This window comes from Ascaphus truei, chromosome 4 (assembly GCF_040206685.1).
Source record: "Ascaphus truei isolate aAscTru1 chromosome 4, aAscTru1.hap1, whole genome shotgun sequence".
Taxonomy (NCBI): Eukaryota; Metazoa; Chordata; class Amphibia; order Anura; family Ascaphidae; genus Ascaphus; species Ascaphus truei.
The window spans coordinates 354,469,461-354,481,560 of NC_134486.1; the positions used below are offsets into that span (position 1 = coordinate 354,469,461).

The window sequence follows — 12,100 nt, forward strand, 5'->3', positions numbered from 1 at the left end:
ATATACATCATCCCACATAGAGAATTGTTGCGATTTAGAAATATATCAGTTATTAAATTAATTCTTGCCCGTTCCTGGAGAGTATCGTGATCTTAATTAATCTCTGATATTGTCTAAAAAAAATCATGCAATTAACGTGATCAAATCTGGCATTTTCTCCATATTCATCAAGAATAGCCTATGCATAAATATTGCATTGTGTGATATCTTATTTGCTTACGCTTTTGGCCAGATTTACTGCAATGCTTGACGGAAACGGACATTCAGGAATCTCACCTCCCTCAGGTAAGTGAAATGGGGGGGAGAAAGGGGGAGTAAGAGAGACCAATTAAGGAGAAGGCCCCTTAACTTATAGACCCTTAAATAGATGAACCTATACTCCCTGTGGTGAGATACCCGTAACCACACCTGAGATACAGTATGTGGGGGAAATATTCAAATGTTTTAAATTAGCATATTTTACATATGTATTAGCATATTTACTAGATATCCCAGGTGTTTTCAGATGTATCTCACCCTGTGGAGTACTGGTTAATCTATATGGAGGTGTACAAGTCAATGGGCCTTCTCCTAAATTAGTAGCCATCTCCTAAACTGGTCTTTCTATCCTACCTGAGGGAGGCAAGATTTCTTGTCCGTGATTATCCAGGCAATCTGCAAACTCGCATCTTAATGAATATTATGATCGTGCCAATTCTAGCACTATTTCATGGAAACGCCAATTGAAGTCAATGATAGTTTCCATACGATAGTGCCACCGGCAGTGTCACAGTTTAATGAATATCCCGCCTTAAATGCTTTATTAGTACAATCCACCAAATCAACATTTCACAAAGCAAAGAAACTGATGACAACGGTGCATATATATGTTTTTATTATGTCAGTAGCATTCTCGGTAGTATCAATATATATTACAATATTGTCTAAGAAGCAATGGTTGGTAAGAGTTAGATTCTAGACGAGTTTCAGGAATTTGTTGCATGATTACTTAAAGTCGGTCACAACTTCCTGTAAATGATCAGATACATTTACACACTGGGATCACTTCCTTTGCAATGTGAAGGCATTCAGGCACTGTACTGGCAAATGTAAACATCTGTTCATAACCATTTCCTTCATTATCACATACCTTTTGCCTAATTATAATAATAACAACTTTATTTCATATAGCACTTTTCTCCCAATGGGACTCAGAGTGCTTCACAATTACAGTGTAGTATGTGGTACGCAGCACATAGGAATTGTTTTACAGAATTTTACACCCTGCCCCGATGAGCTTACAATCTATGTTTGTGGTGCCTGAGACACAGGTACATAAAGTGACTTGCTCAAGGTCACAAGGAGATGACACCGGGAATTGTTACAGTCATTGTCCATACTCAATGAGCCACTCCTTCTCCATTTATCATTATCATTTATAGACATTATTTTTATTACAACACATAAAAGCACCTTCCAGAAGAAAATAGAAACCGTTGATTGTATTATATTTTGTCATTTATTTGTAATGCTTGCAATAACTAAACACAATAACACATATTACAGATTTACAGTACTCAAGTCTCCAAAAACAGTAACTACTGTAAGCTAGTAGAGACACACAATCATTCAACTCAAGCAGCCAAATAGATTACAATAATATGTTATATTTGAGTGCTCTTGGTACTCTGTTAATAACAAGCCTTCCATCATAACTTAAAGAAGCAAATAGCCAGGGGTCGGCAGAAGACCATTCTACTGCATACACACTGTCTTCATGTTCTTCATAGGTAGCTATTATGCTGTCCGGAAGTGGTTCTTTTGTTCTAGAAGGAAAAAATGCAATTAACTGGGAAAAACAAATGTCACTGATTTTATCCAACATGGTAATTGTATGGAACAGAAATGACAGACACAGTAAAGACTTTGACAGGATGACTTGTGGTCATTGATCATTATAAAATATCCATTGTCTAGTTTTCATGTCAAACATTACATTTGCAAGGGGTCTTAAAATGTAACTGTATTTTAACCTGTTCTCCGTCAGAGAGGACCAGCAATATACCCCAGATAAATGGATTGCTACCAATTTTTTTTAATCAATTATAAAGAATCAGTTGTTCCAATGCTTAAACCTACATTTCCAATTCATTTGACAGCAACAGAAATGGAATCTTTACGTATAGAGACTTTGATAAATCCTTCTTTATCTTTACCTCTAGTCCTGGACAATAATCACTCTACTTTGATGCAAGCACCAGCATTTCTAGCAATGTGTGGGAAATGAGATAGCAAAATTAAAATATTATCGATTCATCACCTTCTGCACAATCAATGCATAGTGCTTATTTTAATGAAATGCCCATGATGTGGGTTATTGATCCAGTGACATCAGAAGTCAGCTGTATGGGCACAACTGCCAAATGGCAACTTATAATTGTCTTTAATAAATCCCTTATCCATTATGATCTTTGTTCACTTGCTATTTATTATCATTCTCTCCTTTCTATTCAGATTCCACCTCCTTGAATTTTATTCCAAGCCATCTATGGCCCATATGCACTAAAAGATGTTCTGATTCATTTAAATGGGAGTTAAGGGCGAGTTAAAGTGTAGCACCCTTTAGTGCTTATGGTCCATAGTTCATCTACCTGCCTGTCTAGAAGTAGCAGCATCACTTAGATTAACATTACAGAAAGTGTACATGAATTAATGGCAGAGTCTTTAAACCAAGGCACTTCAACTAATTCTTCAAAGGGGCCAGATTAGAACATTTAGGAGTAAAGGGAACACAAGCTTATTGTAATGTGATTTTAGATACATTTACTGTAAGTACTTGTATACAAGAATTGAGCACAACTCCCAGGAACCACATGTGGGGTAGAAAAGAAACACAAATCGTGCAATTCTGTGTGATGTATGTATGTCTTTATTTATGTAGCGCCATTAATGTACATGTCACTTTACAGTAGTAATACACGTGACAATCATATAAATAACAAATAATACAAATAACAGATCATGGGAATAAGTGCTTCAGACATAAAAGTAACATTTAGGAAGAGGAGTCACTGGTTCGAGGAGCTTACAATCTAATTGGTAGGTAGGAAGAACGTACAGAGACAGTAGGAGGGCGTTCTGGTAAGTGCGTCTGCAGGGGGCCAAGCTTTATGTATCATGTGTATAGTATTAGCCAAGCTGCTACTCATATGCTTCTTTAAGCAAGTGTGTCTTAAGGTGGGCCTTAAAGGTGGATATCTCTAGTGCTAGTCGGGTATTGATAAAGTATGTTACATAGTTACATACTGTAGTAGATGAGGTTGAAAAAAAAGACATGCGTCCATCAAGTTCAACCTACAGTATAAACCTATGTACTATCTAGTAGAATGGTAATAGATTCACTCACAAGCTGGGTGAAGGAAACAGACATATATTGCACTCAAACTGGGCAATCAGTTGCAGGATCTTGAAAATACGACATCCAACTTCAGTGGGGAAAAAAAGTCTTGCACCCATTGATGTTACAGTGATATCCAGGATGGCTGTGTAATGCTTCAAGCAGGGAAATCACTTTTAAACCACCCAGAGTCACAATGCGGACGCCGCCTCAGACCCCCACCGGTGTTCACTCCCAAACTCCTCCTCCGCAACAGCGAATGCTCCGTGCGGTCAGCACCAACTTCTAGTATGGAAGGGACAGCCACAGTCCGGCGTACCAATAGACAAAAAGGATCTAAGTGATTATTGTCCAGCTCGACTAAAAAGCGATTTTCCTGCTTTTAGCATTGTACAGCCACCCTGGATATCCCTGTAACATCAATGGGTGCAAGACTTTTTTTCCCCACTGAAGTTGGATGTCGTATTTTCAAGACCTGCAGCTGATTGCCCAGTTTGAGTGCAATATGTGCCTGTTTCATCCATTCAGCTTGTGAGTGCATCTGTTACCTTCTTACTAGATCGTGTATACTGTATCTCACAGGATTGCACTCTTTGTGTTTCTTTTCTACCCTGCATGTGGTTCCTTTGAGTTGCACTCCAATTCCTGTATACAAACTGCTGCAAGACCTTGTGGAGGGTCTTCTGATGGAGAAGCACCTCAGAACCTGAGAAGGGGTTGTATTAATCATTTATCCTTTTATATATTTTTTTTATTTGGTTCTCACTTATTAGCTACTTATTCATTCACTTATCACTCATGTATTCTAAGGATTTATGTGCTTTGAGTTTATTTGTTTTTACATTTAAATACTGGAAAATAATATATTTCAACATTTTGCAAGCATATATAACATGTGTACCATATATGTTTACAGTATCTTAACTTGCAAGTTGAGTTTCAGTGTGAAAAACTGCACTCAGCTGCCTAACCTAATCATATGAAATTGCCAGGCGTAGAGAGTCCAAGGGCTGCACCAAGGCCCTGTGGCCACCAGTTGGAGAGCCATGAACGACCTTCTCTTTCACCAATACAACCACTGACTCTATATTGCTCGCCTGAATCTTAATCCCTGCTGAGTGACGGAGGGGAATTGGACCTGACCTGCAAAATCCAAGACACAAAATAATAAAACAAAACAAATCATACTTTTCCTCCTGTTGGTTGTCCTCTTGATCACTCAAATCATCATCATCTACAAGGTGACCAAATGGTTCAGAAGAGATGGATACCATGTTTGAAAGAATAACTCTGCTATCGCTGCTGCCTGTCAAGACGAGCTGGTCATGAGAATGGTTATACCTCACACTCCAAACCCTAGGAGTCAAATCAGAAGAAACAGCAAAGGAACAGTAATTAACAATAGCTTGACAAATCGGAAACTGCGGTACATGCATTTTTGATAAGAGACAAAATGTGTTAGTCTAAATATTTTATAAGAGGAAGATACAAAAATACTGTCCACATGCATCACACAGACAGTCATCATTTCAGAAACCAGGAATCTAAAAACGTCCACGTTTCATGTACTCACAGTCAGTTATTTATTTTATATCAGTGAAGACTGGGCCACCGAGACGGAGGGACAGCCGGTACAAGTGTCCCGACCCGATGGTTGCGGGGGGCCCAGTGGCGGGGGGGGCCTGGTGGCCGGACAAAGCAGTTGCCGCCGGACCCCGACTCTCCCCACCGGCAGGCCTCTTTCTCTCTCTGTCCCACGCTGGGCCTTCTGACGTCAGTGCATGATGGGCCTCTCTGACGTCGGCGCACCTGAATTAAGCTTGGCCATGCTTCCGGCGCGCGGCGCCATGAGTGGGAGGCCCGATGCACGCTTAAGTCAGAAGGTCCGGCGTGGGACAGAAAGAAGAAGAGGTCTGCAGGTCGGGAGAGGCGGGGCCCGGCAGCAACTGCTCCGTCCGGCCACCGGGCCCCCCGGCAGTCACTCCCATCCCCCGAACAGCCCTCTCCTCGGCAGTCGCCCCCTCCCCTGCAGTCTCACTCATCCCTCCCTCGCCCCCGACAGTCACCCTCCCCGGTAGTCACTCCCTGCCCTCTGGCAGTCAAACATCCCCAGCAGTCACCCGCCTCCTCCCGGCAGTCCCCCCCCTGGCAATCCCCTCTTCGGCAGTCGATCCCCCCCCCCCCGGCATTCACCCTCCCCGGCAGTCACCCCCTGCCCTCTGGCAGTCAAACATCCCCAGCAGTCACCCGCCTCCTCCCGGCAGTCATACCCCCCTCGGCAGTCGACCCCACCCCCCCTCTCACCTCCCCCCCTGGCAGTCACCAGGCCCTGCCTGACCATCAACCAAGGTAAGTCTATTTTTTTAAAATATGTATTGTTTTTTTTTGTTAATATGTACTGTTTTTTTTTTTTTTTTTAATATGTACTGATTTTTTTTGTTTTAATATGTACTGGGGGGGGGGTTAATATGTACAGGTTTTTTTTTTTAATATGTATTGTTTTTTGAATATGTACTGGAGTTTTTTTTTTTTTTTTTTTTTTTTTTAAGATGCATTGGGGTTTTTTGTTTTATAGGAGCATGGGGGGGATATATGAGTATTGGGGGCTTTTTTATATGAGCATTGGGGGACTTTTGTAATATGCATTTGTTTTTTATATATGTATGGGGGGTTATAGGTATTGGGGAGGTGTTGTTTTTATGTATTTGGGGGGGGTTTGTATATATTTGGGAGGGGGGTTGGGGGCTGTATATATTTGGGAGGGGGGGTTTGTATATATTTGGGAGGGGGGGTTGTATATATTTGGGAGGGGCGTTGGGGGCTGTATATATTTGGGAGGGGGGGTTTGTATATATTTGGGAGGGGGGTTGGGGGCTGTATATATTTGAGGGATGGGGATTTTTTTGTATGTATTTGGGGGTGGGATGTTTTTTGCATTGGGGTGGGTTTTTTTGGTATATTTTGTGCAGGGAATGTGTGAGGGGGAGAGAATGAGTCTGAGGAGGGGGCTTGAGTGGGGTAATTAACAGGGGGGAGAGTGAGAGGAGAGAGGGGGGAGAGTGAGAGGAGAGACAGGGTGAGTGAGGAAAAGAGGGAGTAAGACACAGGGGCGAGAAATACATGTGAGGCGGGTGGATTGAATGAGTGGGTAATTCATGGAGAGAGTGAGAGGTGAGACGGAGGAGAGAGAAATTCGTGGGAAGAGGGAGGAAAATAGAGGGGGCTCGCGAGTTGTGAAATGGGGATCGGGAGGGAGGGGGGCCCCAGTAAGAACTGTAGTCCTGGGCCCGGGAAAATCTACACGTGGCCCTGAGTGGAGGCATACAGTTACCGTATTGCCTTATGCAACTTTGCTCTGTATTTAGGTCATATCAGGAGCCGGTACAATACTTGCAACATTTCAGGGTCTCAGCCCCTTCTTCGGATAAGCCAATCCATGTTAAGGGGCAGAGACCTCAAAATGTTACAACTATTGTACCTGCTCCTGATATGACTTAAATACAGAGAAGATTTGTGTAAGGCAACACCGGTGTGCCTCTGCTTATTTATTTCTTGACATGGAATCGTAAGGACCCAGATTTGGAACAGATTTGAGACATAGTTGGGCTTGAGCACCTGGATTACGCACCGTGACTACGCACACTGCCTATTGTTCTACGCATTGGCGTGCCACTACTACCAAATCTCAAAGAATCACAGTCAGATATGTTTAATGGGTTTCAGGTTGCGTGATATTTCATCTACTGGATCAGGTCTTAAAAGGGTGTTTGACAAATGTTACCCAACTCAGCAGCACTTACATGAATACAGTTCTCCACACACACACACACACACACACACACACACACACACACACACACACACACACACACACACACACACACACACACACACACACACACACACACACACACACTATAGCTTTCTATCACGTTTCCCCCCCCCACCCATGTACAGCCAAGAATTTGTGATGGATTTTGATTTGAATTTTGGGTAAAAATGCATCACCCAGATGTAACCCCTTAAACATGTCACTGGCATATTTTGGTCTTTGCTTTTAAAAGGGATTGCCCCATACATAAATCATCCTAATTCTGTTTCTCCAAGTAACAAATAAGATCTTATAGGCAAAACTCTGTTACAGCAGTCATATAATTTCAATTGTATTATCACTGCTCTTCAAACATGTGCATTAAACGTTTGCTAGAAATGTCTTATTTTTCATTTCTTGAAATGAGGTTAGATTAACATTTGGAATACTAAATGTATTTGATTCAGGCATATACATCCTGTTGGTAGAAATATACAGTAGCTATTGAGCCTTTACATTTAATAATATGGATTGTTATGTGCTGGTGAATGTTATCATTGTACATTCCGATGCGCTTTAATTACGTTTCTTAATCCAACATAACGAGTTTGTAGAAAAATCATTGGAAAGGTTTTAGTTGGTAAATGCTTTTTTCCATGCCATTGTTCAATTACTTAATAATGGAAAATATTAATTTACCTAAAATAAGTTTATAATATATCATAAAAGGTACTGTATGACAATGTGCAAAGAATCCAATACATCTTAAGAAAAAGCTATTCTTAAACCCCACCTATCCAAATGTTACCTAACAGTTTTCAAATTCTATGTTGGTTCGAGCATCAGTATTGCTAGTTTAAGTACAGACAAAACCAAAATATCTAAACGGTCACTAGGAAAATCTACATGAACTTTATACTACATGAAAATGACAAAATAAGTCGTTCCAGCCTTAATAATATATATCATGCAAAAATATTTTGCTGTATTGTCTTGCAAACTACACCAAGAGTGCATTCCTGCCTGCTGTTACGGGAGCAAAAACAGAAAAAGAAACGGGACAGATTGCTAAATCTTCAAAAACATGTATCAGATTCTTGTTTGTTTTGACAAAGTGGCATTAGCCATGAAACATAATTATCTTAACACACCTATTTGTAGGGCCCATGGAGAGTGAAAGGATAAAAAACATACAACATGCTCAATTCTCAGGCTCCAAAGAGATCCCTTTTCCCAATTTTGCTCTATTATTGTACAATTACTCTAGACTGGCAGTTTTATTTCCACTGTGGTCCACTATCACTGACAAAATCTTACAAAAGGAAAACAAAAGGCACTCTTCTAATAAAACCAGGAACAGACTTTCAGGCTACATGACACTAGGCTAAAAGGGGGTTACTTCACCATAGCTACGCTGTTCTGGACCAAAGCACTGAAGCTCCACTTCCCTTGCTTGGGAAAATGTTGGCTCTATTTGCCTGAAATAGTTTATTTTATTTATTTATTTATAAAATATTTTACCAGGAAGTAATACATTGAGAGTTACCTCTCGTTTTCAAGTATGTCCTGGGCACAGAGTAAAACAAATAATACATGGTTACAAATACAGTTACATAAATGAACAGGGAATAAATTATATACAAGACATTGCGTGCACAGTTAAAGAAAATATATATTATGGGCGTATGAAACAGTTACAGACCAGATTAAAATGTGAGACAACCTTAGATTTGAAAGAACTTAAACTGGTGGTGGATGTGAGAGTCTCTGGTAGGTTGTTCCAGTTTTGGGGTGCACGGTAGTAGAAGGAGGAACGTCCGGATACTTTGTTGAGCCTTGGGACCATGAACAGTCTTTTGGAGTCTGATCTCAGGGATAAGTGCTGCATGTTGTAGGGGTGAGGAGCTTGTTCAGATAGCTGGGTAGCTTGCCCATAAAGTATTTAAAGGCAAGACAGGAAAGGTGAACTTTGCGCCTAGACTCTAGTGATGACTAGATAGTATCACAGCACACTGAATAGGTGCCGAAAATTGTTAAGGATTTTCTCAATAAACTTCTTAGAGAACTCAGTGCCAAAGATGGCAGCATTCAGAGACTTTAGAATTGATGGTTATTGTGTCCTTATCACTGCCTTTGCTTCAGTATGTGTGGATCTGTGTGGATACAGGTACACATATATTTGTGTGCGGTTTCTCCTTCTGCTAACTAGTCTGGCTGTGTGTTTAGTCTATTGTCTGGCTAAACACATACATGTTCAGTTCAGTCCTGGGCCATCTGTGCCTGTGTCTAGGCAGCATAGTGTAAAAGGAACAGCTTGCTGTGCATGTAACAGAAATAAACACTTGAAAACATACTGTAAGTACTGTGAATATTACCAATGAGAATGCTCCTCTAGTGTTTTCACTGGTTCATTAATATTCCTGGTATCCCAGAATTTCACTTTGCAATCATCTCCGCAACTGGCCAAGTAGTACTGTTTGTTGGGATTGAAGTCTAGGTCTCGAACCAGCTGTCCATGAGCATTATCAATGCAGTATATCTGTCTGGAATAGAATAACAACATTCTTTAGATACATAGAAGCCAACACGAACATTAACTAACTAGTCTAGCCTGGAAATAGAGCATGTCACGTACAGCACACTGCTAGCACTCGACCTGCATACGGGACAAGGGTTAATACTGCCGCTCGCGAGCGCTCCCACCTTTCACCTCCGCAAAAGTCTGTCAAATGGACAATATCTCCTCCACAGGATCCAGAATTAGTACACAGCTCACTAACTGCCCCACTCTTCACCTCTGCAAAGGTCCCTCAAATGAGTTCTCTCTCTCTCCTCAATCTGTCCCAATATAACACCGCCACGAACAGCATAAAAGTGAGCATGTGACATAGATATGCAACCAGGGTTAATACACACAGCTACTCTAGCCAACTCACTTTTCTCCTCCGCAAGGTACCTCCAGTGAGTTAATATTAACCCCTATCCACTGCCACCACCTGAGGGTATGCAAATGTAACGGGTGTTCCCTCTGGCCTGACCCACCCAATCTCATATTGGCCCGTGTAGTCTAACCAGTCCCCCATTACAAGGCGTGTGTGGTGGTGCACCTGCAGTAACAGGACTCTTGAGTCTCCCGCTTGATGTTATTAGGGGATGTCAATCAGGACAGGTAGCTGAGGTAGTGGGTACGAGTCCAACTTACATCATGTGCAGCGCCTCCACCTCATCAGGATCTATGCTTCCGCAGGGAGATGGTCCTGGTGAGGAACTCCTTCTTGGTGCCATCCACTGTCGAGTAAGCTCACACTCACACAGTGGGGTTCTTGTTTTCAAGGACATCTTTATTAAGTACAGGGATGTAGCAGACTGCCCCATGCAGCTGCCAGCTCTAGCCGCACATCTCTCCGTGATGTCCCTTTGCCAGGTACGCCCTCCCGTACTGAAGTGGGATTCCCTTTCTCCTAGGGAGATCACCGCTGTGCCAGGTCCCTGGACACAGTGTGGCATAGACAAACTTAATCTATCCCTCTGCTGCCGCTAGTTACTGCACTAGGGTCACAAAAGTGTTACTTCCTCTCGGTACCTTCGGGTTACTCTCTGCTCCGAACCACAACACTAACTGTCAGTGTTGTGCCCTTTATACTCCAGGGGGCAGGCGCATCTCTGAGGTCACTATCCAGGGACTCAGAGCATACAGCCACTCCCATCCTTACACAGGGCACCACACTTGGGTGTGAGGGAAAACCTCCATAACTACTGTGGGCAGGCCTGTATGTACCAGGACTTACTGCTAACAGAGAAGATGTATGCAGTCATTATTATGCATGGCTACATACTCCCCCTGGTGAATACCCACCGTCCCGGCTGGGACCTAAATTTGGTGTACCTTGCGCCAGGAAACACTGCAAAAGAACACACAAATAACACAGCAAACATCATTACATGAACATAATAATGAAAGCTCAGTACACTCACCGACCAGCAGGGAGCGCAAAAGAAACAACAGACCACTCTATTGGACACTCAATAGTAATGCCGAGGATCTGGCTTCTTCACCTCTCGCCCCGCGGCATCATGCACAGTCACGCTGTATTCCCGTGGTACTCCTCCCTCATTACAGTACACCACCTTGTGCATATGTACACTGCGCCCTATCTTCCAGACCCGCATCAATTGAGCTACCCTCTGCTCGGCCTGTATACCTTTAATGGCTCCCCCTCTCTCAATGATATAATACTGAATATCATTCTTGAGCCATCTCTCCCTATTCTCCTCCATCTCTGTCATTAGAGGTTCAGGGACATAGGGGTAATCAAGCCCATGGGACTTCCTGTACTTGGCAATGATAGCTCGCTCAGCTCTGCAAGCCCTAGTTAAACTGGTTTGACCAGCCTTCCCGGGCAACACCCATGATAGGGGCTCATGTGTCTCCACCGGATCATCTAACCCTGCGGACCCCTTAGGAATAATTAGGCCTGCCTGTATACGGTCCCATCGTACCCTTAGAGCCCTAAGGTAGGATTCATCATCAAAATCCCCGGCAGCCCACCAGTGATCAACCACCCCCTCCCTCTCTAAAATAAAGCGGGTGCGGTCAAACCACGAGACATACCCCTCGTACAAGGGGGCCCACCACCTAGTCTCCTTCCGTTCCTCGGAGCTAGAATCTACATTCTCTTCTAGGGACTCCTCATCAGGCCCACCAGAAGACACTCCAGATGTACCCTCAGATCTGGTATTAACTCCCTTACGGTGAGAGGTATTCCTAACAGTAATACTCATCCCGCTAGGACAATCACTCGACACCGACACTTGTCGGGACATGCTCCCTCCTCCCTCCGACCCATCATCCGACGTACCCAAGTCCAGGCTCCCAGTCCGATCATCAAAAGGACCCCGTGACTCCCCGGACA

General features: G+C 42.8%; 1 protein-coding gene across 1 annotated transcript in view; it reads right to left on the reverse strand.

Moving 5' to 3' along the window:
* Window positions 1-857: 857 nt before the first annotated feature.
* Window positions 858-12,100, reverse strand: part of LOC142493738 (EARP-interacting protein homolog) — a 61,430-nt gene continuing 50,187 nt past the window's right edge. The window contains exons 2-4 of the mRNA XM_075598281.1: window positions 9,563-9,730; window positions 4,565-4,732; window positions 858-1,805 (exon numbers count right to left, since the gene is read on the reverse strand). Of these exons, the coding sequence (XP_075454396.1) occupies window positions 1,631-1,805; window positions 4,565-4,732; window positions 9,563-9,730 (511 nt within the window). The 3' untranslated portion in view covers window positions 858-1,630. The remainder of the gene's footprint in view (window positions 1,806-4,564; window positions 4,733-9,562; window positions 9,731-12,100) is intronic.